At 44.3% G+C, this 26264-nt stretch overlaps 2 protein-coding genes across 2 annotated transcripts; one reads left to right on the top strand and one right to left on the bottom strand.

The window, feature by feature from the left end:
• Positions 1–3705: 3705 nt before the first annotated feature.
• On the bottom strand, positions 3706–5224 carry LOC117643341. Its single transcript, XM_034382186.1, has 5 exons — positions 4688–5224; positions 4552–4609; positions 4412–4473; positions 4187–4336; positions 3706–4113 (listed from the first exon to the last, which is right to left on the bottom strand). The coding sequence occupies exons 2-5, from the start codon at positions 4559–4561 to the stop codon at positions 3706–3708; spliced, it is 630 nt and encodes a 209-aa protein (XP_034238077.1). The 5' UTR covers positions 4562–4609; positions 4688–5224.
• A 60-nt stretch (positions 5225–5284) lies between these two features.
• Positions 5285–10343, top strand: LOC117643340. The gene is made up of 5 exons (XM_034382185.1): positions 5285–6042; positions 6122–6367; positions 6458–6691; positions 6770–9044; positions 10086–10343. Exons 1-5 carry the CDS (start codon positions 6014–6016, stop codon positions 10341–10343), a joined length of 3042 nt encoding a protein of 1013 aa, XP_034238076.1. The 5' UTR covers positions 5285–6013.
• The last annotated feature ends 15921 nt before the right edge of the window (positions 10344–26264 follow it).

Here is a 26264-nt window from a genome sequence, read left to right as displayed (position 1 = left end):
CTGACTTATAAGAAGTCTGGTTTGTGATGGCTCAGGAGAGCAAAAATACAATGCACAACAAATCAAATAGACAACAAATTTCTGTTTTAATTTTTCCTAGACAATATAAAAACAATATAAGGAGGAGCGAGTGTTTACAAACAAGGGCAAGCAAATATCACCCAATAGAACAAGGTAGGTTTACGCCAGACCGCGTCTTGTCGTAACAGGCTTCGCGATGTTTCGCGGCCTGTTCCTCCAATCCGCGCCTGGCATACCTACCTTGGCCTGCGGCGCTAGCCTGCCTTCGGCAGGCAATGTTTGCCCATCATCAGTGACTTCTGATTTGTTGCATGCTGGAGGGCTCAACCCCCAGACCCCCTTCACTCTTTATAGAGTTGCTTCATCTACAAATTACACTACCTTGACCCTTGTAACTTTTCAACTTGTCAGGTTGGGGGCTCCGCCCCCCAGACCCTCCTTTCATCAAGACAGGAGAGATCTACCAGCAGGAAACTCAATTTTTCGCCATTTTTTAGGTGTTTTTCGGCTATAAAAACTGAACCAGTTGAGCTAGAGAAGTGAAATTTCGCGTGTGCCGAGCCAAGAACATACCTAATAAGCCTGCAAAATCTCAGCCAGATCGGCCGAGCCGTTCAGGAGTAGTGTACACAGACAGACAGACAGACAGACAGAAAAAGTTTTTCAACCCCACTGGAGTAACAGGCTTCGCTATCGCTCAGCCAACAAGGTAGGTTTACGCCAGACCGCGTCTTGTCGTAACAGGCTTCGCGATGTCTCGCTGCCTGTTCCTCCAATCCACGCCTGGCGTACCTACCTTGGCCTGCGGCGCTGGCCTGCCTTCGGCAGGCATTGGCTTGTCCGTCGGCGGTTACTTGTTGCATGCTGGGGGGCTCCGCCCCCCAGACCCCCCTCAAATATAGATAGAGTTGCTTCATCTACAGAGAACACGATCTTGACCCTCGTAACTTATTAACTTGTCGACCCCCCTTTCTTCACGACAGAAGTGATCTGCCTGCAGAAAACTCGATTTTTCGCCGTTTTTTAAGTGTTTTTCGGCTATAAAAACTGAACCAGTTGAGCTACGACAGTGAAATTTCGCTTGTGGCGAGCCAAAAACATACCTGATAAGCCTGCAAAATCTCAGCCAGATCGGCCGAACCGTTCAGGAGGAGTAGTGTACACACACAGACAGACAGACAGACAGACACACAGACAGACAGACAAAACTTTTCAACCGCACTGGAGTAACAGGCTTCGCTATCGCTCAGCCAAAAAAGAGTTGTTTTATCTATAGATAACACGATCTTGACCCTTGTCACTTTTTAACTTGTCGAGGCTGGGGGGCTCCGCCCCCCAGACCCCCCTTTCTCCAAGCCGGAAGTGATCTTTCTGCAGAAAGCTCTATTTTTCGCCGTTTTTTAGGTGTTTTTCGGCTATAAAAACTGAACCAGTCGAGCTAGGATGGTGACATTTCGCGTGTGCCGAGCCAAGGACATACCCAAGAAGTGTGCAAAATCTCTCCGAGATCGGCTAAGCCGTTCAGGAGGAGTAGTGCACACAGACACACAGACAGACAGACAGACAGACAGACAGACAGACATGAAAAACTTTTCAACCCCACTGGAGTAACAGGCTTCGCTATCGCTCAGCCAACAAGGTAGGTTTACGCCAGACCGCGTCTTGTCGTAACAGGCTTCGCGATGTCTCGCTGCCTGTTCCTCCAATCCGCGCCTGGCGTACCTACCTTGGCCTGCGGCGCTAGCCTGCCTTCGGCAGGCAATGGCTTGTCAATCGTCGGTTACTTCTTACTTGTTGCATACTGGGGGGCTCCGCCCCCCAGACCCCCTTCATTTTAGATAGAGTTGCTTCATCTAAAGATAACACGATCTTGACCCTTGTAACTTTTTAATTTGACGAGGCTGGGGGGCTCCGCCCCCCAGACCCCCCTACCTTCAAGACAGTAGTGATCTGCCAGCAGAAAACTCGATTTTTCGCCGTTTTTCAGGTGTTTTTCGGCCATAAAAACTGAACCACGTGAGTTAGGATAGTGAAATTTCGCGTGTGCCGAGCCAAGAACATACCCAATAAGCCTGCAAAATCTCAGCCAGATCGGCCGACATGGATTGACAACAGAGGAACTATGACAGCTCCGGTATGGTAACTATCTGATTGACTTTCATCGTCCATTTCAATCACTCGTCATATTTCTTCAAAGACCTTTTCATTTTCTGCCAACCGTCTTGGAACACCACTCGATCCTGTGACTCCTATGCCTGCAGGTCTGCAGGCCCGAACAAGTATGATCTATCAAAGACAAGTACACCGTTAGTAACACAAAATAATTCAGTATGTGAAAAATGGGAAAGAAAAGTAAAAACAAACTCACCAAAAGTGGGACGGGAAAGTTGTATTGATGCGGTGTCTTCACCATTTGAAGCGGGATCACACAAGTTTATGAAGTTTGGCTGTCGAAAGGAGGACGTCCAATCATGGGGAAAGGGGACCCTAGAGGAAGGCCAAGTCCCGGCCAGGGGGCCATCAGCCGGCCAACACCCGGCCAAGTCCGGCCAACACCCGGCCCAGGCCCGGCCCAGGCCCGGCCAACACCCGGCCTGGGCCCGGTCAACTCCGGCCAAACCCGGCCTCGGACAACACCCCGCCATTGCTTGGCCAGCACGCGGCCCAGTCCGGCCATACTCTTCAAACGGCAGAAAAGGGGTATTTTCGCTGTCTAAAGCGCTTCCGAGGCTCCCCATAACACTCCCGGCGCCTTTTTCGGTCCCGCGAGCGCCTGGGTAATAGTGGGTAGGCAGCCCCGCAGACACGCCTGTTGAGCGGGCTGGCCTCCGCTGTGCCCTGGCAGGCGGCCCGCCCTGGCAGGCGTTTGCTCGGCCCTGGCAAATTGCAACGTGGGTGACAAGGCGATCAGGCACGCCTTTTCAGTGGTCTGGCCGGGGATGGGCAGGCTATTTACTATTGAACCTTGGACCACAAGCTTCAGCAGTTCGTTCTCTTCACCTTTTTTTTTACTTTTTCCTCCCTTAATTGTGTGTTTTCAGGTGAGTACCGCAGCCCATCTGGATCAACCTCCGCTGTCGAGGAGGCAGCAGTCATCAGCCCTACAGCCCTGTCAAGTCAGATCGGAAAGTACGTAATCGTCCCCCTTCAATCTCTTAGGCAGTATTGGCCTTCCCTGGTTTGGTGTGGAATTTTGCAAAGCTCACCACGAAAAGATTGCAGCCTCTAAATGCAGATTTGTAGCATAGTGGAAAAAGGTTGGCTGAGAAATGAGCAGTATTAGTGTTGATCACTGGTTTATGCTTGGTACTATGTTGAATGCTTGAGATAAAGAATAAAATGTAGGATGGGAAGTTTGAAATGAATTTAACTGAGGAGGGAGAAGAGCAGATTTTTAATAAAATCCATAGGGCCTTACTTAAAAGAAAAGATAATTTCAGTGAACAATTTTGAGATATGTATTCCTTATGTACACATAAATTTAATAAGAACAGAATTTTTTTTAAAACTTTTGAAACAGAAACAATAAACTTAAAAACAATTAAATTGTTTGTAACATTGTGCTATTAGATCCTAAATTCATTTTTTTAAACTTTTGAAACAAAAACAATAAACTTAAATACAATTTAATTGTTTGTAACATTGTGCTATTTGGTCCTAAATAAATAATAAAAACAAATGTTACTAAGATTTGATTTGCTTCTTCTTTTCCTTCCGACAGATATCGTAGAGAGCCTCGTTCAATTTGGTATCAATCAGTTTGACTGTCGGAGGGAGCCTTAAATTGATGTATGCTGAAATGAAGACAAAAAGAGTTAGATTACCTCTATAGTTCGTTAGGTATGCAATATTTTGATACATACTTTTAATGACAAATTTAATATCCTGTGGTATATCACTTGGTTCTGCCACTTTTCGAATAACTTCGGGAACTAACAGTTCATATAAGTATTTGATCATTCCTCGAGGAAATAGACTACCATCATCTGCCATTTTTTTGCCCTTGTCCTGAATTAACTGTGGTGTAACATGTGGAATGGAGGCGTAAATCATCCTTTCAATGTATATACCATTATTTTCTACTAGGGGCATCTGTAACAGATCAACAAAAGTAATTAACAACGTGTTTAGTACTAAAAATGTTAAAAGTGCCTGAGAGTAAAACCTTATCAGAAGTAAGTTGATAGCATGGCAAGGCTTTGAATTGATCCCCAAGAGAAATTGGTGGTAATTCTATTTCATTGTTTTCTTGGGTTGGAGGTGAATTTTCTTGGGTTGGAGGTAATTTATTTTCTTGTTCTTGATCCTGGGAATTCTAGAATATAAGAGCAAAATACATGTGACAAAGACCTTGGAAGTAAACATAGGTGCAGTTTACTTCGTGTCTTACCTGCCTATGTTGACAGATGGCTATCAGAATCTCTTCCAAAAAGTTTAAATTTTCATGAGATGCTACAAAAGATATTGGCTATTAGTTAGGATGAATTTTAGTGCATGTACACAGAGCTATTTATGTTACTAATACCTTACCAATTTTCATTATATTTGCTAGAGGGCAAGACGCAGGGATGCAGTTCACAGACTGTGTCTACAAAAACAAAAAAGAAGTATAATAATCTGACATTGCTCTGAGCTATAACATGAAGTTATGAGCATTATCTTTAACCTGGATAATGTTTCCGGCTGTAGCATCCAGATGGTCAGCACCATCCGTTGTTATTACTTCACTGTTGTTATCATTTCCTTCTTGCTCATCCTGGGTTTTCCTTCCCTCATCCCCATTTGTGGTGCTTGATTCATTATGAGTTTTAAACTAAAACCATAAAAAGTAAACAAGTTTTTCAGAAAATTAAAAAACATACAACCAAACAAATAAACGTCGCTTTGTTAGAACTGTACCTTCAAAGACAAATCTTCCAACTTGTCAATTTCTTTATCGATGTTATTTATGGCTTGACTGTGAAAGCGCCTTTCTTTTGCTTTACTTGTCTTCTTCAGAGCCAATGAATTTTCTGCATAGATAGCATCTTTGATTAACTGTCCACTTTCATCTACTGGTGTGCTTTCTAAATAATGAATGCTGTCTGTAACATGAAAACTAAATTAGCAGTGCACACTCTAAAAAACCAGAGAATGATGAAGCGCTTTCTAGATGGGAATGAAATTATTATGTCAAAAATACTAACAACCAAACGTTATTACTACTGCCTCAAGCATTTCATCCCCAGAAGGCTCTGGATAGTCAATGGGCAAGGGAGCTTGAACAATGGTGCCCACTTCTATGGAATCACCCACAAGCTTAGAGCGCAAAACAGTCCCAACAGTATTATCTAATGTATAATACACAAGAGCATAGGGTTCTTGTTTCGGAGGCTTGGTCTTCGTCTTGCTTCCAGTAGCAGCCTTCCTTTTGGCCATATTTTCTTGAATTAATGAAACTTGATGTAAACACGAGCCACTGGACAAACCGTTTGGAGGGTTTTGATTTGAATGAGTGGGCTCGCGGAAACTGTTAATACTACCAACAGTATGCACCCAAACTATGTTTCACGTTGGACAACATTTATTTAATCTGACTATATAAACAAAACTATTATTTTAAAAATTATAAAAAAAACTAGCACACCGTTTGATTCTTTGTTTTTAACGTGCAATGTTTCAGAACGTGAGTTCAGGTAGATCGGGGAATGCTGCAATGATAATGTTGCCAGTTTGAATAAGCACAGGCAAATATGTGAAATCCCGTGGAACGAACAAAATATGACAAATCGGGTCAATTATTTTTTCATGGCGCGAAAACACCTGAAGAAATACCTGCATTCTGCATTTACATGTTTGCCGACCGGGTTGTAACCAGCACGGGACTACTATTCTACGTGCGATGTGGCGATGATTGCGAAAAGCATGATGTTGAAACGTAGTTTTAGAACGACAGCTAGTGAAATTCTTTTGTCTGTATTTTGAGGCTATGTAGATACAAAGAATTGAGAGAATGTCTTCCAATCCGAGGAAACGACTGAGGTTAGTTATTTATCGTTTCACCTCACCTTTGTTGTGCATTTTTTTTGGTTCGGGTCCTAACTTGCTGTTTTCTTTGAAGGACTGATGAACCAACTCCTGATTTGAATTTAGCTGCATCTGAAAGCTCACATTCCCCTCAGTTGCCTGTTGCATCTACATCTGCACAGCCAGAGTCACTGGTTGAGCCAGCAATACAGGCTCCACCCCTTTCTGTACCGCAAGTACATCCTGGACCTGCACCACATCCAGGACCACAACCTCTCCTTGGACGTTTTGAACCATCTTGCCAACCAGCGCTTGAGAAAGATTTAAGAAAACGGCTCAGGTTAGCAAGTCTACAGTTACACCAGAATATTTTCACCATTGTTTTATATTTTATGGCTCAATTTCTAACTTAGTCACAATTCCCTTTCAGGCTCGATCAACCAACTACTGATGTAAGTTCGACTTCATTTCAAAGCCCATCTTCCACTCAGTCTCAATCTGGACAGCCCAAGTTAATGGACAGGTCAGATGTATCACAAGAATCAATTTGTCGGGAAGTAATTGTTGAACCACTGCCTTATGCTGGACCACAACAGTATTATTCTGAACATCATAAACCAGCTACTGTGGCAAATATGTCTCCCAGTCAGACAAAACAGCTTAGGTTAGCGAGTCTTATTTATCGGTTCATCTTTGATGTGTATTTGAAGTATTTGGTTCTAACTTGTTATTTCCCTTTTAGGGCTAATCAACCAATACATAATGAAAATTTTGCTGCATTTGAAAGCCCACCTCTTCCTCTGATACCGCAAGCCTCAGTTACTCAAGAAATCGTACAGTTAGAACCGTGCCCCAGAGTGCAGCAACATCCTGGACTTCAGCAACATACTGGACCACAGTCACATCCTGGGCCACAGCGCCATCCAGTACCAGGACTTAATCCTGAACATCCTGAAATCCAATTGGAACCAAATCTTCCTGCGTTCATTCAGTCTGATATTTTGAACATATTCAGTCCAGAAGCCGCAGATGATGGTGAACTTTTTGAGGAAGACAGTGGTGCTACCGGGGAAAGTGCTGATGGTGGAAGTGCTCAGTGTAATCATCCTCTTTATCCGGGTGCTCCAATTTCATTGCACCAGTCTTTTGTAGCTATTTTAACCCTAGTTCTCACCTTTAAACTTAGTGGTGTATGTATAAAATCCATATTGGATCTGATTGCCTTTCATCTCCCTAAAAACAATATTTTTAGGACATCCCTCCAAGCTTTCAAGGACTATTTTTTGTACATGCAGGGTCCAAAAACATTTGAATACTATTGCTCAAAGTGCTTCAAAAGCTTACAACCAAATACAAAATGTAATATTTGTCCTGATGGTAAAGTTTGCTTTCTTGTGAAACTATCTATTGTGCAACAACTGGAAACACTAATGCAAAGGAAAGGGTTCTATTCTAAACTTCGGTTCTCCTCTGACACCAGCTCTGAAGATATATCGGATGTGTACAGTGGACAACAGTATGCAAACATGGTATCTATTGGTTGTCTTGGTAAAGAGGGTCAACTTTCTGGCAAATGGTATACTGATGGAGCTTCCTTGTATAAGAGTTCTAATGTAAGTGCATGGCCACAATATATTTCAATCAATGAATTGCCCTTAAGTGAGCGTTTTAAACCAAAAAATGTTCTTGTTACTGCAATCTGGGTTGGCCCTGTAAAGCCCCCATGTAATCTTCTATTCTCTGCTGCTTATCCGGAGTTGTCAAAACTTAGTAGTGGCATCAAGTTTGCTGTCAACGGTCATGGGGAGAAAAATATTTCTCTATGTCTCCTTGATGGAACAGGCGATACACCAGCAAGAAGCCTCGCAATGAATCTTGTGCAGTTTAACGGTGAATATTCTTGTCAGTGTTGTCTTCAAAAGGGCGAGGCAAGACATAATTGCCCTGGAGTAAGAATCTTTCCGTATGCAAAAGAAGAAATGGTTGCACGCACTCTTCAAGGAATGAAGGAACATGCCAAAGACGCAACACCTGATAACCCTGTCATGGGAGTGAAGGGCCCCTCGGTTCTGTCCAAGCTAACTCCAGACTTTGTCAGTGGAACCTGCGTGGATGCGATGCATTTGGTTTATCATGGTGTAGGAAAGAAAGTTCTAAAACTTCTTACCAGCTCTGAAAAGAAAGACAAAGGAAAGTGGAGTATTCACCAACATGCTGACACTATAAATAATTTGCTACTTAACATCAAGCCTCCATGTCACTGTGATAGAACTCCAAGATCTCTGTCAGATCTAGGATACTGGAAGATAAAAGAAAGCAAAGCTTGGTTTGAAGATTATTCACTGGCAATTCTCCATGGCCTTCTGCCTTCGCGCTATTTAGTGCATCATGCTACCATTGTTGCTGCTATACAACTTCTCAATGCAGATGTCGTCACCACCAAGAAGTCAATACCTACTGCCAAAAAACTACTTCATGCATATGTTGCTCAATTTGCTGATTTTTATGATGTTAAATACCTAACAATTAATTTTCATCTGTTGCTCCATCTATGGGCAGTAGTCTTAGCAAATGGACCATTGTGGTGTTACTCGTGTTTTCCCTTAGAAAGTATTAATGGGCTTATCCTGTGTCTTGTTCATGGAACGCGTTGGGCAGAGCGGCAAATTGCAACCTCATTGCAAACTTGTTTAGGTCTTCCAGATCTGGTAGACACTTTGCCAGAGTCACCATGTAAAGACTTCTGCAAAAACCTTATAAAGAGACAAAAATTTGTCCGAAGTCAAGAAGTTGAAAGAATGATTGTCATCGATACTCCAGTGCCACTGCAAACAACGGAAATGAGTGATTTGTTAAGAGGCTTGAAGTACACCCGAATCTCTCAGTTTTCTTACTTGAAGAAAGGGAAGTACACATTCGCTTCTGCTTCAAGTCAGCTTTCAAAGAAGAGAGACTCTAGTGCTGCAGTTTATCAGTGTGAGAATGGTGCAGAAGATGTAGGCATCATACAAACCTTTTTGGCCCGCCCTTCTATTCAAAAAATAGGGGGAGGGCCTATGCATTTGCCTTTGTGTCTGTGTGTTGTTGTTGTTGTTGTTGTTGTTGTTGTTGGCGTCTGTGTACAAGGAAGGAGTTGAGCTAGAGTAACCAGATTTGGAGGGTACTTCAGGAGTACCGTCCAAACAAATAATCCGGTGGTGCAAATCCCGTCCGGGTCGCACAAGGGCTGCTGCAGGTGCATCATGGTTTACATGAGCGGGAGGGGGATTTCCGCCATTATTGGTGCTAGCAGGGCACATAGGGGTATTTTTGGAATCGGGGCGACGAGACAAGATGAATGGACCTGGTCCCGACCCCATCGGCCGCTTTTCCGAGTTGGCAAGATCAGGATCTTCAAAAAAGGGGGTCGACCGACTAAAAAAAATTATTGCAGATTTCGATTGGTCTCAGCAAGACCTTTCCAACGAGGGGTCGGAAAGGGGGTCCAGGAGCCCGACTTCGTCTATTAGTCACATCAGGATCTTGAAAAAAGAGGGTCGACCGACTGAAAATTTTTACTCAAGTTTTGGATAGTTCTTGGCAAGACCTCTTCAACGAGGGGTCGGAAGGGGGGTCCAGGAGCCCGGCTTCATGAGTTATGGGGAAAAGTGCGACGGACTCGTTTTGCGCTCCTGCTGTGCCTCTATTGCAAGGAGTTGCAGAAGCATGGCAAATATGGGTATTTTCGGAATGAGGGCGAAGAGACAAATGTAATGGGCATATTCTAAGGACAGTTGGAGTAAAAAGTGTAAGGACTAATGCATATTCTGAATAGAAGGGCGGGCCTAAGTCACGATGGTACATCGATAACTGTGCTTTACCCGCTCACGGGGTGTGTGATGCGAGCGGGCCGAAGGCCCGGGCCTTCGACTGGCCAAGTTGGGCCTGATGCGAGGGCCGAAGGCCCGAGAAAAGGCCGCCGGCAGGCCAAGCTGGGCCGGCCCCCTGTCGAACCGAGTTGCCGGCGCAGCGAAGCGGAGCTGGCAACTCGGTTCGACGGAAGGGCGGGCCCTAGCTTGTTACAATTGCATGAGTGTACTTGTGAAACCAAATGTGAATGTCCTTGTGAGTTGTATGTGGTATTAGAAAAGGTGCAAGTAACTTATCGTTTTCCTACCCTTGTCCCCGACGTTGTGGTGCCAAACAACTTTCAATACATAGGTTCAAATTGTAACATAGTTCTAAATGCAAGGGCACTGAAAAGTGTGTGTGTGAAAATACCTGCTGGCAACAAAATGTACATGTCCAAACCAGCCAACACGCATGAGTATGAGTAAGGACTGAGTTGATTTATTTATCACTGTCTTCAAATGTGCATGTCTCAATAAATAATAAGCACTGTTTACTGTTTCATCTCTTCTGTTCATTTCTCAGCCAACCTTTTTCCACTATGCTACAAATCTGCATTTAGAGGCTGCAATCTTTTCGTGGTGAGCTTTGCAAAATTCCACACCAAACCAGGGAAGGCCAATACTGCCTAAGTGATTGAAGGGGGACGATTACTTTCCGATCTGACTTGACAGGGCTGTAGGGCTGATGACTGCTGCCTCCTCGACAGCGGAGGTTGATCCAGATGGGCTGCGGTACTCACCTGAAAACACACAATTAAGGGAGGAAAAAGTAAAAAAGAAGGTGAAGAGAACGAACTGCTGAAGCTTGTGGTCCAAGGTTCAATAGTAAATAGCCTGCCCATCCCCGGCCAGACCACTGAAAAGGCGTGCCTGATCGCCTTGTCACCCACGTTGCAATTTGCCAGGGCCGAGCAAACGCCTGCCAGGGCGGGCCGCCTGCCAGGGCACAGCGGAGGCCAGCCCGCTCAACAGGCGTGTCTGCGGGGCTGCCTACCCACTATTACCCAGGCGCTCGCGGGACCGAAAAAGGCGCCGGGAGTGTTATGGGGAGCCTCGGAAGCGCTTTAGACAGCGAAAATACCCCTTTTCTGCCGTTTGATGAGTATGGCCGCGTGCTGGCCAAGCAATGGCGGGGTGTTGTCCGAGGCCGGGTTTGGCCGGAGTTGACCGGGCCCAGGCCGGGTGTTGGCCGGACTTGGCCGGGTGTTGGCCGGGCCTGGGCCGGGCCTGGGCCGGGTGTTGGCCGGACTTGGCCGGGTGTTGGCCGGGTGATGGCCCCCTGGCCGGGACTTGGCCTTCGTCTAGGGGATGGATCAGCATCAGCCAAGCATGGCTATACCTGCAAAAAGAAGAAGATTGGTAAAACATAAGCATCACAAAAAGTCTTTGGTATCAGTGACATCCATGAAACAGCAGAGCACGAACGTCTCTAAAGCAAGAGCTAAAAAGAAAGTACACGAACACTGTGGTGAGGAATAAAACGAAGGGGACGTTCAACAGATCGGGTACAGATCATGAGAGGTTAAGTTAGAAGTGCACTAGCAAACAACTAACTCTAGGTGCATGCGAAGCCACTTGCAAGGGCAAGAATAAAGCAAGCCACAAAATTGTGATAAAGTTACGTGAGAAGTTCAACGTCAATATCACACGGGCGCAGCATCACAAACCTTTTCGTTTCAAACATGGTGTTTGTTTACATTTCAACCAACGCACAGCGCGGGGAGGGTGAGAGGGGAGGGGTAGGGAGGCGGAGGTAGGCAGACAGACGCTCACCTCACCCCCTCACCCCTTCCCTCTCCCCTCCCTCTCCCGCCGCCGCGCGTAAGGGTGGCTCGCCGCGCGCCTTGCTGGACGGGAGTAGGCAACCAGCTGGCTGCACTGTGAGATTGGTTGCCTATGGCGGCGGCGGCTTTCTTCGAGGAGATGCAGCGTGTTTTATGGCGCGTAAGCTCAGGGTACTCTCTCTGTCTCTCTCTGCTTCGTCGCCCTGTCTCTCTCGCACCCGTGCGGGTGGCCCCCTGGGTGCGAGAGAGACAGAGCGACGAAGCATTGTGCGAAATCAGCCTGCGGGTAGGCACCCACGCGCTCCGCTGTTCGGCGGGACTGCCTATCCCGGCCCTCGCAGGCGGACGCGCCGCTCTCTCTCTCTCTCTCTCGCTCTCTCTCTCTCTCTCCCTCTCTCACTCATATCCATTGGGTGGCCCGAAGCGAACGAGAGAGACAGAATGACGCGAGGTCAGAATCAAACTGTAGAGTCACTGCAACGCGGCGCCCCGGGCGCCGCGCTGCGCTGGAGTCACTTGGTGCGCACTTTTGCCCGCGGGGGGCTTTGCCCGGGTGATGCCTCAACAAGCCGGACAGTTGCCCAAAGTTGCCCGATAGTTGCTCAGAGTTGCCCGGGTGTTGCCCGGATGTTGCCCGGATGTTGCCCGGAGTTGCCCGGGTGTTGCCCGGGTGTTGCCCGGGTGTTGCCCGGGTGTTGCCCGGGTGTTGCCCGGGTGTTGCCCGGGTGTTGCCCGGGTGTTGCCCGGGTGTTGCCCGGTAGTTGCCCACCGGGTGCCGGGCAGGGCTCGGGCTGTGCCCGACCCCTGCTCACCTTTGCTCAAAGTTGCCCGGAGAAATTTTATCTGGGGAGAACAACATTCTACAGAGAATGAGTACGACTTCTTTGATGAAAGTGTCAAATTTATTTCGACAATGGAGGTCAACAACGGTGTAACTGAAATGATCGCTCAAGTCTGTACTCGTTCAGACCTTATTGAAACTGCATCGGAACAGATACCATCTCTGATTTCACATGATTTAATTGCAACCAGCCAGCGAGACTACGTAGCTAAATTAAAGGAAGACCTCCCATCAAATAAAGTGCTCAAGTGCTCAATTCAGCATGAATTATAATTGCTTAGTGCAAGAAGCTGTACAATCGTAGGGTAAAGTGCCGAACATGGATCGGGGTACCAAACATGGATCATTTCTGTTTGGGGGTCTTTATCTAAAGACCAGGTGGCCAGATTCTAAATTTCTGTCTTTCCTTGCTTAGACTGACCCTTTGACTGTTCGATGTGAATCTGACAAGTTTGCAACTGCGTCTCTCTACTCTGCAGGGTTGCGTTTAGAAAGACACCTAAAACAGGCCCCCGAAAATCGATGAAAAAATGACGTTCAAAAAGGTGATTTTTGCACCCCTGATTCTTGGCCAAGCAATCACCGCAGTCACTTCAAAATTTTTCATCGTGCACTTTAGACGGACCACTATGATATTTTGGGACTACTGAATGCATACGTTGCTTTGTGTCCAAACGCTGGTGGGGTGATCCATGATTGGACCACCCTAACCTAACCTTAGCTAAAATAGCCATATTTTCTTGTCCTCACAACTTCCAAAGTATTCGAGGTAGAGGTACCATTTTTGGTAGCCATACGACCAGTGAGGTAAACATCAACATAAGATTCAAAAATAGTAGTCAACCCATACTTAATTTCGATGTAGAGAAGATTATTTAAAAAGTGATCCATGTTTGGTAACCTTACCCTATAGGGATATATCACTGGCCGCCTAAACAAGCAACAGTGCACCTAACTATAGTCTACTTCAAAGAAGAAAACAATGTCCTGCAGCGTAGGAGTCTAATATTTATCTCAGATGATTAATTCATGATGTACCATTAGTCAGTACATTTCAGACAAAGACCAACACTTGGATAGATGAAAAACTCCTGAAATTGTAGAAGTTGAATATATAACAGATGGTTGTGCAGCTCAATACAAGAGTAAAGGATACTTCAACAACCTTTGCCAACTGCAGTTGGTGTTCAAGAAAAAACTGTTGCATTCGTATTGTGCTTCTGGTCATGGTAAGGGTCAACATGATGCTGATGGCGGCTCTGTTAAAAGAACGGCAAGGGCAGCAAGTCTGCAAAGACCTTTGGAAAATCAAATTTTAAACGCCCAAGACCTTTATCAATTTTGTGTCTCTGAAATGTGTTGAATATAGCAATTTCCCATACCTGTACCGTACATATTCTCATAACACCTGAACCTGCCTACATCTGAATATGAATCTGTATGTTGTGTACTGCAAGTAAACTGTACTCTGTCTCCTCGTTCACTTGGTTCTCGACTCTGCTGAAGTGCGGTTGTATTTCCTCTACTGGACAATATATCTCGACTTTATCAACTTGAACCAAGTACCGTAGAACGGGGTAATATGAGACAAATTTCGAGGTTTTTTGTGAATTTCCCCCTTTTAAGTTTAACTTGAGGTGCTGAGGTGTTCATCACTTGTTCATTGACCCTTTGGCTACACTCCCTCCAAATTTCATGTTTTTAGATGCAGTAGGGACCTTGCAATAACCCTCGGAATGCCGTCCCATATTTCCCCGCAATGTGGGGTAATATGAGACAAAAGAGAAAAATGGTATAAAAGTATAGAAATTTAACTCAATTAGGCGGGTTTAGAGCCTTTTAAGTTCTTTTCATTCATTCTAATGATGATTGGGGACTATAATGAACACTGGTGAAACAAAGGCATAAAAATTATGCCCTTTAAGGGCGTAAACGATTTACGCCCTTAAAGGGCATAAATCGTTAATGCCTTTGGGAAGGGCATTAAAATTTTGCTTGAAATTCCTATACCATTTACGCCCTTCCCAAAGGCATAAAACGATTTATGCCCTTGCAAGGGCGTAAAAGAGTATTTATGCCCTAAAGGGCGTAATTTTTATGCCTTTGTTTTACCAGTGAAGAAGAGATAAAATCTAGAGGGAAGAAAAATGGGTGTCACTAAAAAGAGCTGAAAAATGTCTAAGAAGTCATGAGTTGTGCCTGTCACATGAAAATACTAAACGAAGAGCATAGATGCCGGTCAGGTAGTAAATCCAATTCGTGTTAAAATCATAATTACTTGAAATTGATAACAGTAAAGTATGTTTGGCCTCATGTTTCAAACGAAAAGAGGTGTCTCTATTTTCCCTGCAAGGTAACAAAATTGTATTCCATCTGGAACAGGCAGCCAGAGAGTAGACATAACGGAACCAAATTGTCCTGATTATGTTGACATAATTGCCTACAGATTTAAATCTCGTTCGGACGAGAACCTAAGTTCTAACCGAGGTTTCTGGGGAGGTTTTTCACTAACTTTATAAAACTAGTGAAAATTAAGAGGTTTTTCCTTTGGTTCTAAATAATCTTGGCGAGTCTCTGATAGCCTTCGTGCGTTTCCTGTGAGCTGTCACGGCCTCCTAGATCACGAAAAAAAATTCACGGTGGTCTTCTGAACAACCGCTAGAGAGCAACACGACAAAAACCGAAAAAAGTGCGCTTTGTCTCGATTTTCCTTCATGTCTCAAATTACCCCGTTCTACGGTATCCTTCTTAACCCTGAACGCCCTCACACCACCTGATATCTCAACAAAATGGGTGACAAATTTTTATTTCACTTTGTTTTAAAGACTGAAACTGAATCCTCCAGAAGGGAGTATCAAGTCATGATGCCTACATTGCTTAAAGCGCCAGGTACTAGGACATTTCATTCTGTCAGACCTCTATCAGGTAAGAACCAAATTTTCATTTTTGAAAAATGCTCTTTAAAAATAAATTTTTATAATATTTTTTTTATATCAGACAATAAAGTAGCATGCTGGCGTATTTCCAAGGACCAGACTGATCCACCCGCCTTAGAGCATTCCCTAATCAAGACCAGTCAAGTTGCAGAAACACTTTCTGTTGCGAATGGCATGTATGTGGTGGTGAGGCTAGCCAAGAACCGCTATGTAGGACTCGTCACAGATGTGTATGATGAAGAACAAGAAGTGGACGTGTCCCTCCTCATGCCAAAACTACCCACGAAGAAACTACGTTGGCCAAAGGAAGTAAAATCTGCTACTATTCCACTGCCTCACTGAAGTGAGCCTGGCTGAAAGTGGCGCCACTTTAGGATTCACTACAGATGATCTTGAAAATTTGTACTCATCTAAGATTTTCAAAAGACCTTAATGAAACAGGTATTAATTAATTGTAACTTATAAATAAATGGCGAATTTATGTTTTTTTCGCAGACAGTGTCAAAACTCATTCCGTTATCCGTTATCCCTACCGACAGAATTAAAATATTATTAAATTTAGGGGTGAGAGAGGGAGGAGGCGAGTGGTAGGGAGAGTGGGGGCATGAGGGAGGGAATGCCGTCGGGGCAGTCGGAGCCACCGGGAGGCGGGCGGCGTAGGCGGTCTGGGCAAGGTAGGCATCCCGTAATCACGGATGGCCTCTTTGATCGCAACGATGTCCGGCCGTCATCTGCGCAATAGCATGTTGCAAAAATCGGGAAAGCTATCGTTTGACGACTCCCCTTATGTGGAAGGACTAATCTCTTATCTATCTTCGCGGACGGAGTGCAAGCACGTGGAATTGGTAATCAGAAGCGCTAGAGCAAAACTTTTTCCAAGAACGAACGTGCATTGATGGCAGGAAGAAAGCTGAGGCTTCGTTCGCAAAATGCTACCGAACCGGGATAACTTCTACAGTATTTACGTTTCTTGACGGTCTATTGTTTTTCTTTTCAGTCCAAATCCAAACTACCGTACGTTGCACTTGAATTTTTTATAGGTCAACTTACATGAAAGCGACACTTAGACCATCCTACAAAGCGCGCTGTAACCACAAAAAAAAAAGAACGGAAGCAGCACACTGGCAATTAGTTACGGAAGATTCTGTCAAGTTTTTGACAAGATTCTCCGGCGCCATGCAACAAGTTAAAAAAATTACTGACAACGGACAAGCCATTGCCTAGGCAGCTGCCGAAGGCAGGCTAGCGCCGCAGGCCAAGGTAGGTACGCCAGGCGCGGATTTGAGGAACAGGCAGCGAGACATCGCCAAGCCTGTTACGCCGAAACGCGGTCTGGCGTAAACCTACCTTGTTATTCTTAAGGGAAGATAGGGCAACAAGTGAACGAGGCGAAAATGCCCTTTCTTACTAGAGTTCTTACCGCTTTTGGATTGCAAGAAGTTCGGTAGAAAAAGACAACGTTACGTGCCCCGTCAATTGGTGCCCCACCATCCTTTAGAAATCTTCCGGAGCCTACGAAGATCTCCTCCGTAGATTGCGAAGGATTTTATCATTTGAATACGACAAAATCGCTTTTCCTTCAATCAGTTTCTTTCCTAATCTGCGAAACTTCCATTAGCGTAGCAATACAATGAAATGAATTTTGGGCTCCTTTCTGAACTAAATAGATGAAAACAATGGCCTCATATCCAATAAGCACGCTCTAAGGGAGTATGGGGCGATTTGTAACAGGGGCGATTCGTACCAAATGCGTTTATTAATTTAAGTGGAGGGAGCAGAGGAAAATCTGAGTATGGCCCCTCTTTCGCTTCAAGTAGAGGGTCTTTGAACAATCGAAGCGGATGTGATCGGTGCTCAGGTTTAGATTTGGAGGGCGTCTGAAATATAGGGTACACCGAAAACAGGCAAATCTTTTATTTGGAGTTCAAGGAAGTTTCTGTCAGAGGCTCCCCAGGTATGAATCACCATCGAAGTACCGCTGGGGCCTTGAAGCGTGACCCCTTTACAACGAAACCACGTGGCATAAGTTGCCTTCACTTTGTCCAGTGATAGGTAGGGACGGATTTCCTGCGTAACAGGCATTTGGGGTGATTCGTAACAGACCCGTATAAAAACAAGAATTGAAGTAGTTTTAGCAATTAAATGCTTGAATTAATTCTCGAATCATCTGCTGCCTAATTTCAATACACTTACACAGCTCAAAATGCATTTTAAAGCGAGTTATTCTATTCTGACCTCCAAAATTGAAAAAAGTGAGGTTAGGGTTGACATAGCCGGTCAGTTAATGCTGAGGCGGTCAACGGCAGCTTGTAATGCAGATTTTAAGGCGTCTGCAGGACATCCGAAGAACAACTGCTGGAGGAGATAACATTCCCGACGATGTTTCATTTAATGTGTAGGATGTAATGAAAAGCCCCATGGCTGTTACAAATCACCCCATGCTGGGGCGATTCGTAACAGCATGCAAGGGTTTGGAAAGCGTCTTAGATTTCAAAGATTACGGACTCCAGATTGATCCAATGGAGCTGCACAGTCTAGATGAAGGGCCAGACTGCTCAACTGGCACAAGTTTGACACCGATATGCAGAATGTTCTTAATTTTGTATAGAGGATTCCAACCCGGGTGGAAAGATCTGTAATTTTTTCTGTACTTGTAAAGTGCAACTTAACTCAGTTTAAGACTGCAGGACAAGTATTGAACGTCTCGAGATAAAGTGAAGTAAATCTATTCTTTCTAAGTTTAAACTGTTTGCAAAACAATGGTAGTCAGACTGCAGATGGATCAATGCAGTTTCAGTGCAGTTAAACTACAGTAAACTGCACTTAGAGTGTAGTTTTTTTTAGTGAAACTACAGTTTGACTGCAGTTTGAATACAGATATTCTGGTAGTATTTTCGAACACTGCAGTTTCGGTTGCAGTTTCGACCCTAATTAAAAGTAGGATCGCAAGTGTATGCGACAATTATAATGGTAGCTGTAGTTGCGAGTATAGTGTTCAAATTTCAATCGCAAAATTAAAAAAATTTTTTTTTTCCTTTTTTGGGAAGCTTTTTTGAACCCCGTCGCCTCTCATTCTGTAGAGAAACTGTTTTTCGATGTTGAAGTTGTTGGACTTGGGCGGTACTCGATCGTCGGTCCTTTGGGTTGCGAGTCAGGTGTGTTATCCACTACGCTGGCAAGCGGGCATGCGAGCTGCTGCATCCGACCTGGACCACATGATAAGGCCTGTTCTCGGGGCACACCGGTCGGATGGTGCAGTTTAACTGCAGTTTCATTGCAGTTTGACAATAGATTATTTGCACTCGATCCTTATCCACATCGTTTTTCTTCGCCATTGTCATCCTTTAAGTGACGTCCACCGTGTGCTTTACCGGCAGAAATTTTTCGAAAAAGGGGTTGGTGAAAAATGACAGAGTAGCTAATTTCTGTCTCACTGCGGGGTTGTTTTCGTTTCCACGGGTAAACAAGACAAAATTGGAAACCCCGTAAGAACCCCCAAAGAACTACTGCAGTCGATTGACGTTCCCATCTAACGTTGGGTCTGCAAATCTTGTACGCAATACGAAACTGTAACCTCCCAGTCCAAAAAAACCATGGGGCATCCCATGAGCCATGGCGGTGCATGGGATGCCATGGGCCGATTCTTTCCATGGGAACGATTCCCCGTGATTTTTGGAACAACTTCTCATGGTGTCTTGCGACTCATGGGGAAAGGTACCATGGAGTGTGAGTCATGGGAAGCACTTCCTTGCCTTGGCAGAGTCTCTTGTGAGTACAAAATGATGAGATCAGTGCCTGATTTGGATTTAATCACTTTACAGGTAAACTGTCACCCCCTAAACTTTTGACGCTACATCCGATTTTGCAATCATATTTTGTCTGGAGGGCACCGTTGACATGATATGACCTATAATTGAAAATTAGGCGGAGACTTCAACGCACGAGCAGGACTGCCTTCCCATGGGAAGTCCAAACCCATGGAAAAGTTCACATCATGGGGAAGGTCCTCCCATGGTGCTAGGCCTGCACCATGGGAAACGACCTCCATTTTGCATGGCATGCCGCTTGTCCATGGTGCTGAACCGCAGTCTCATGGGATTTCAGTGCGCTGTCATGGGATTTGTGTCATGGGATCCCATGCAATCCATGGTTTTTTGGGACTGGGCTAAGAATAATATTTTTGCAATTCAATCAATAATCGAAAAAGCATTTTTCAAGTATACTGGATATGTGCAAAAACTAATGCAGAGAAGAGCACAGTTGCGACTGAGCTTGGAACGTAGAGATAAAACTGCAGCCAAACCGATAAAATTCTAAAATGAGAACTACTGTATAGCTTCCCGTCCAAATTACGTTTCGGAAATGCAGACAGAAGCAAGTTAAACTTAAAATTGAGTCATCGTTTGAAGTCTAGTGAGGAGTCTAAACGAAACTTCTTGGAAAGTACATCCAAACTGCATTCCTAACTACTTTCCAGACTGCGGTCCAAAATATAAATAAAATCTTTGGTTTTTCTCTATTTTGACTGCTATATGAATTGCAGTTTGGGCACTACAGTCTACGACTACAGTCCAGACTAAGTCAAAACTAAACTTCTTTCCACCCGGGAAAAACTGTTACAAATCGCCCCATACTCCCTTACACTATAAATGTCTAACGCAGTGGTGCACTGGACGCGGTAGAACGATCCCAGAACTTGACCTATTTACACCATGCAGCGTCTGTTACGTACAAGCAAATTTGGTATTTCATTGCGAAACAGATGGTTTTTATAAAGTGTAATGATGTAATCGGATGTAATCAGTCAGGACCCCGCCGTCGACGCCTGTTACTGCACTTTTGAAGCTTAAATACTTGTTTATTTCGCATCCAATCCTATTACATATGTTAGGATTTTTTGTTAGTCCTGATCAGACGAATCGATTTCTATAAATAGATGTCAGTTTTGTCCACTTTGAAATTCCACCCAAACCACTTGAATGTAACGAACGTCGACGCGCGTGTAACAAACGTCGACACAAACGTCGACGCAAATGTAACAAACGTCGACGCGCGTGTAACAAACGTCGACCCACAGTACGCTTTCAGCATTTAAGCCATTTGAAACAAAACTGGAACGAATTAAGCTTTGATATTTCTTGGGGACCATTCTAGAGCCATCTTGAATGCGCCTGCCAAATTTCATCCGAAAAGCCGCACATTAAAATCTTGGAAATCCCGTGCCTCAAATTCCCACATCTCGGCGAACCAACCCATGTATTCACAATACAATAAAACTTTATACCAAGTGCTTGCCAGGACAGTACCTTGCCCACTGAGGTGGCTGTAACAACAATTTTGCTCTCCTGCTCATCTTTGGTTGCAGCAATCTTCTTTAACTTGGACATCTACAAAGACACAAGATTTTTAAGAGACAACCGTTTAGAAAGTAATGAAAATCAAGACATTGCTTTGGCTTATCGAACCCTGTCACTGTGGACACCGTCCTTTTCTTCCTTCAATGTATACAGTGATACGTCCTCAATGGTGGGACCAAAGGAAAATCGCTTGGGGGTTCGGAAGTGCTTCAACTGTCCCTTGGAGTCATGTAAGGGAGTATGGGGCGATTTGTAACAGTTTTTGGAATCCTCTATACAAAATTAAGAACATTCTGCATATCGGTGTCAAACTTGTGCCAGTTGAGCAGTCTGGCCCTTCATCTAGACTGTGCAGCTCCATTGGATCAATCTGGAGTCCGTAATCTTTGAAATCTAAGACGCTTTCCAAACCCTTGCATGCTGTTACGAATCGCCCCAGCATGGGGTGATTTGTAACAGCCATGGGGCTTTTCATTACATCCTACACATTAAATGAAACATCGTCGGGAATGTTATCTCCTCCAGCAGTTGTTCTTCGGATGTCCTGCAGACGCCTTAAAATCTGCATTACAAGCTGCCGTTGACCGCCTCAGCATTAACTGACCGGCTATGTCAACCCTAACCTCACTTTTTTCAATTTTGGAGGTCAGAATAGAATAACTCGCTTTAAAATGCATTTTGAGCTGTGTAAGTGTATTGAAATTAGGCAGCAGATGATTCGAGAAATAATTCAAGCATTTAATTGCTAAAACTACTTCAATTCTTGTTTTTATACGGGTCTGTTACGAATCACCCAGTCCCAAAAAACCATGGGTCGCATGGGATCCCATGAGACATATCCCATGGGGACTAACTGAAATCCCATGAGGCCGCGGGTCAGCACCATGGGTAAGTGGCGTCACATGGAAAACAAAGGTCGTTTCCCATGGCACGGGATGAACACCATGGGAGGGCTTCTCCATGGTGTGAACTTTCCCATGGCATCGCCATTCCCATGGGATAAAATTCCTGCCCGTGCGTTGAAGTCTCCGTCTTATTTTTACGTTTAGGTAATATCAAGTCAACGGTGACTTGTAGACAAAATCTGGTTGCAAAATCGGTTGTAGCGTGAAAAGTTCAGGTAAGGCGGACATTAATTAATGTAGTGCTCCTCGCAGACGGAGGCAATTGAGACAATGTTCTTTCTAGACACTCTGCCATGGCAAGGAAGTGCTCCCATGGGACACACACCATGGGGCATCTCCCCATGGGTTGCTCAACCCCATGGGAAATGGTGCAAAAAATCAATGGGAAATCTTCCCCATGGGAAAAATCAGCCCATGGTGTCCCATGACATCCCATGGCTCATGGGATGCTCCATGGGTTTTTGGGACTGGGCACCCCAAATGCCTGTTACGCAGGAAATCCGTCCCAACCTATCACTGGACAAAGTGAAGGCAACTTATGCCACGTGGTTTCGTTGTAAAGGGGTCACGCTTCAAGGCCCCAGCGGTACTTCGATGGTGATTCATACCTGGGGAGCCTCTGACAGAAACTTCCTTGAACTCCAAATAAAAGATTTGCCTGTTTTCGGTGTACCCTATATTTCAGACGCCCTCCAAATCTAAACCTGAGCACCGATCACATCCGCTTCGATTGTTCAAAGACCCTCTACTTGAAGCGAAAGAGGGGCCATACTCAGATTTTCCTCTGCTCCCTCCACTTAAATTAATAAACGCATTTGTTACGAATCGCCCCTGTTACAAATCGCCCCATACTCCCTTATGACCTCGTTGAGATTCTCCGCGGTATCTAGAAAACATAAATAATGTTTTGAAGAAAATTCTATCAGTGCGATCAATATTTTGGCACGAACATACTGCAAGGTGCAGAGACCGTGGCAACCTTCACCCAGCGAACCTTCACCCACGTTTGTCTTGGCTTTCACCTAGCCAAAAATGAGGTATGGCTATATCTCCGAAAGTATTGGAAATTGGCCAAAACCATTTTAGGGCATCGATCTTAACACTAATTGACGGCGATCCACCAACTTTGGTCCAAATCGGTGACATCATGGCTTTGGCTCTGGTTGACTTGGCATGGAATGACCCTGCTACGTTATTACAGCCAAACGGGGAGAGATATCGCAAAACCCTTTGACATTGGATCTTTTCATAATGACCCCTTACCCTAAAAAAAGTTTCATCCTAATCGAAGAGGTGAATTTCCAAGAGTTCGTTGGTTTGGCATGGAATCGCCCTAATTACAAGAAAGGCAACACAATAATACACTGTATTCTCAAACTAGTACCAGGACTGCTACAGTTCTCCAATGATTGGAAAAAGAAAAAGAAAAGAAAACACTCACAGAAAAGGGGCAGCAAAACTTGTGATCCTCTTTGAGGTCCTTGAAGAAAATTCATCCGCAACCGTGGTTTCCCTATTTGCATCCCAGCAGGCTCCTGACTTGATGGTGGACCTGTTATCAATTCATCGTTTTCCCCCGACTTCTTTAGGTATCTTTTCCTGCCGTCGGGTATAATATATGATGAGTGTTTTTAACGACATAGGTGTCTAGGCTTGTTTGTGCCACTCAATTCTGTTTTTCCCTGATTCCATTTCATTTCCCCTGACTCTCCTGACCGTTAACTGACATTTCAAGGTTTTCAAGGTTTCCCAGACTTGTGGCAATCCTGTATATTATAGAACACCCAGGGATAACAGTGTAGGAGCCACCCTTGCGGCTGTGCAGTTGCCCCCCCCCCCCTCCCCCTCCTTTTCCCTTGCAGGCCGCATTCAATACATAAGGGTCAGTAAACACGTTGACGGGAAAATTCCGCTTGCATGTCTGTCCACCACCGACACCCGCGAGGTCGCCAGAAACGGCGGAAGAAATAACTGCGCGTCTCGCTGCAGGCGCCGTGAAGCAGCGCTGTCACGCGCGGCCCATTGGCGCTGTTATGCCCTTTGTGTGTTGGCACATCGTTTGCTTTTGACTAGCACGGACGCGCCCGCCGCTCGCTGAACAATAAATGTGGCGCAAAAACACAAATGTAAACATGGGAGAGCGTTGCTGCCCCCTTTTCCCTAAAACAAATTCCCAATTTATCTAGTTCCAAAATATTATTGTCCCAATAGTTTGGTTTTCAATATTTCATTCCCAATCCTGATTTCGCAACGCTGACCTTCCCTCCATTAAGTCAGCTTCCTCTATTTTTTCCTTCAAGAACAAGGACACTTTATTCCACGGAATCTTGTAGCTGTACACTTTCCACTGTACTGAAGCTGAAGGATGGGAGAGCAGAACCCATTAGGTTGCTGAAGAAAGCTTTTGGAATGAAATATATTCAGAATGTTTCCAAAATAAGTGTGCCCACTTTAAGATTTGGAAAGCTTATACCATGAGATCTTACCGTAAAGGAGACCAAGGACAAGGACTCCGACTCTAATACTGCAAGTTTCATTGTGGACAGTGCGGCCACTGGTCACATGTGTAACAATCCTGATTTGTTTCAACACCAAATGTAACTAAAGCAATATCTCTACCGCAAAAAAAGGGAGCCTCTTTTAAGTCCTTTATGGCTGAGCGATTGCGAAGCTCGTTACTCGAGTGCGGCTGAAAAATAAATTTCTGTATGTCTGTTTGTGTGTGCAAACTACTACTCCTGAACGGCTCAGCCGATCTGGCTGAGATTTTGCAGGGTCATGAGGTATGTCCTTGGTTCGCCACACACCAAAAATCAGCTTTCTATCTCAATCCGTTCGGTCATTTTAGCAAGAAAAAAAAACTTATAAAACGGCAGAAAAAATACCACTTTTTTGGCACTTTCAAATTTTGGTCAAAGTTTCATGGCGTTACCGGTACGTATGTTTTTTAGGTTGCTGATGACGAAACTAGAAACCATTCGGACCCCCGACCCGTTCAGTCCTATTGGGCGAATCCAGGTCAATTTGAACGGGGTTTGACCCCGACCCCCTCAGAACTTGCTCCAAATAGTCTTAAATCATTGGTCTATTCCTAAAACCACCCAAAAAAAATTTGGTTGAAAAATATTAACATTTGGCTGAGCTGTGGCACTTTTTGTTTTTTGGTCAATTTTAGTGAAAATAGTGCATTAAAAAATTGAAATTTTTTTTTTCTCGAAATTGGGGTTTTTGAGGCCTGATTTGTTTGAGATGAGTTATCTTATGATAGACCAATGCAATTCCGGTCATAGACCCCACCTCACTCAATTTGGACTGAAGCCTGAAGAATTTCTAGTAATTTTACCTAAAAATCGAAATATCAAACCTTGCCCCACCTTTTAAAATTCATTTCTATGCATGAAAAATTACCTTAGGGTCCTGACAACAACATATAAAAAATCTGGGATGGAGTTTTTAATTTTAAGGAAATCGTTCAAGAAAGCGCTACTTTTGACTTGTCGATTTAGCTAAAACGCATGAAATTTCACCAAATGTAAAGTACGATGAGGCCAATCTTGCTGTTTTAGCCTCTTTGCGCACTATCAGAAGACTAATGAGTTTGAGGAGAGTAAATTAAAAAATAAATACAATGGTCAAGTACTACAATGGGCTTTAATCACCAGTTTTTAACAACTTTTTAATAGAAAATGCTTGAACCAAATTACTGTTTTGAATGTTGGCGACGCCTCTTGGATGCCTGGGTTGGGAAAATAGGTGACGGATTCCTGCAAGCCACAAAGAAAATGAGAAAAAGAATCTTTTCAAGTGGGTTTAATTGAGTAGATTGCAATTGAATGTTAAAAGCAGTTTACCTGGGAGTCTTGATGTTAAACCTGTCAACTGTCATTTTTTTAGTTGTATTTGAAAGGCCATATGTATTGCCATCAAATGAGGGTGAACATAAGAGCAGGATGTTATCAAGGTGTATGTTCAGTATTTGACGCTCCTCTGGCAATGGCATTTTGTACCTTGTCCTTGCTGACAGCAGTTTCACACAACTTATTTCTGAAGTTTCATAGTTGGTGGAAATAACTTTAGCAAGATGCCATTTGGCTTCATGCATTACAGTTGCAAACCCCCTTCCAAGTCTTGCACATTGTTAGGTACTTCAGGATTGAGCTGAATCCTTTCTTGGTTTGGAGATGTAGAATACCTCTTCACAATGACAGCATTTTGGGACACAGGAATAAGGGTGTGGTAAGAGGATATTCCTTTGAGTTGTGGTGCATTTTTGAAACGGTCCTTAAGCTTGTTATCATAGATTTTCTGAATCTCACTTTCAGGAACAAGAACAGCTGTAATTTTGCTAAGCTTGTTGTTGACAAAGTCAGTCAGGTCAGCAGCTGATAATATATGCCCTTCAAATGTTTTCCTTAGGCTCTCCAAGCAGGCCTCTCGCTTCACTTTACCACCTATACCATCACCTGGCCCCTTTCCATGGGCGGTGGGAGTAAAGTGCCACTCCGCTTTAATGAGAAAATCCTT

This window comes from Thrips palmi, unplaced genomic scaffold (genome assembly GCF_012932325.1).
Source record: "Thrips palmi isolate BJ-2018 unplaced genomic scaffold, TpBJ-2018v1 HiC_scaffold_17, whole genome shotgun sequence".
Taxonomy (NCBI): domain Eukaryota; kingdom Metazoa; phylum Arthropoda; class Insecta; order Thysanoptera; family Thripidae; genus Thrips; species Thrips palmi.
Note: the sequence above shows the minus strand (reverse complement) of the source record. Positions and strands in the feature narration are given on the sequence as shown.

Excerpts from the sequence above, each read along its gene's own strand:
- LOC117643341 (XM_034382186.1), bottom strand. Across the intron at positions 4,337-4,411 it reads CCATCTGTCAACATAGGCAG|AATTCCCAGGATCAAGAACA; the intron begins GTAAGACACGAA and ends CTTATATTCTAG. Across the intron at positions 4,114-4,186 it reads ATCAACTTACTTCTGATAAG|ATGCCCCTAGTAGAAAATAA; the intron begins GTTTTACTCTCA and ends GATCTGTTACAG.
- LOC117643340 (XM_034382185.1), top strand. The coding sequence starts at position 6,014 with ATGTCTTCCAATCCGAGGAAACGACTGAG. Across the intron at positions 6,043-6,121 it reads AATCCGAGGAAACGACTGAG|GACTGATGAACCAACTCCTG; the intron begins GTTAGTTATTTA and ends TTTTCTTTGAAG. Across the intron at positions 6,692-6,769 it reads AGTCAGACAAAACAGCTTAG|GGCTAATCAACCAATACATA; the intron begins GTTAGCGAGTCT and ends TTTCCCTTTTAG.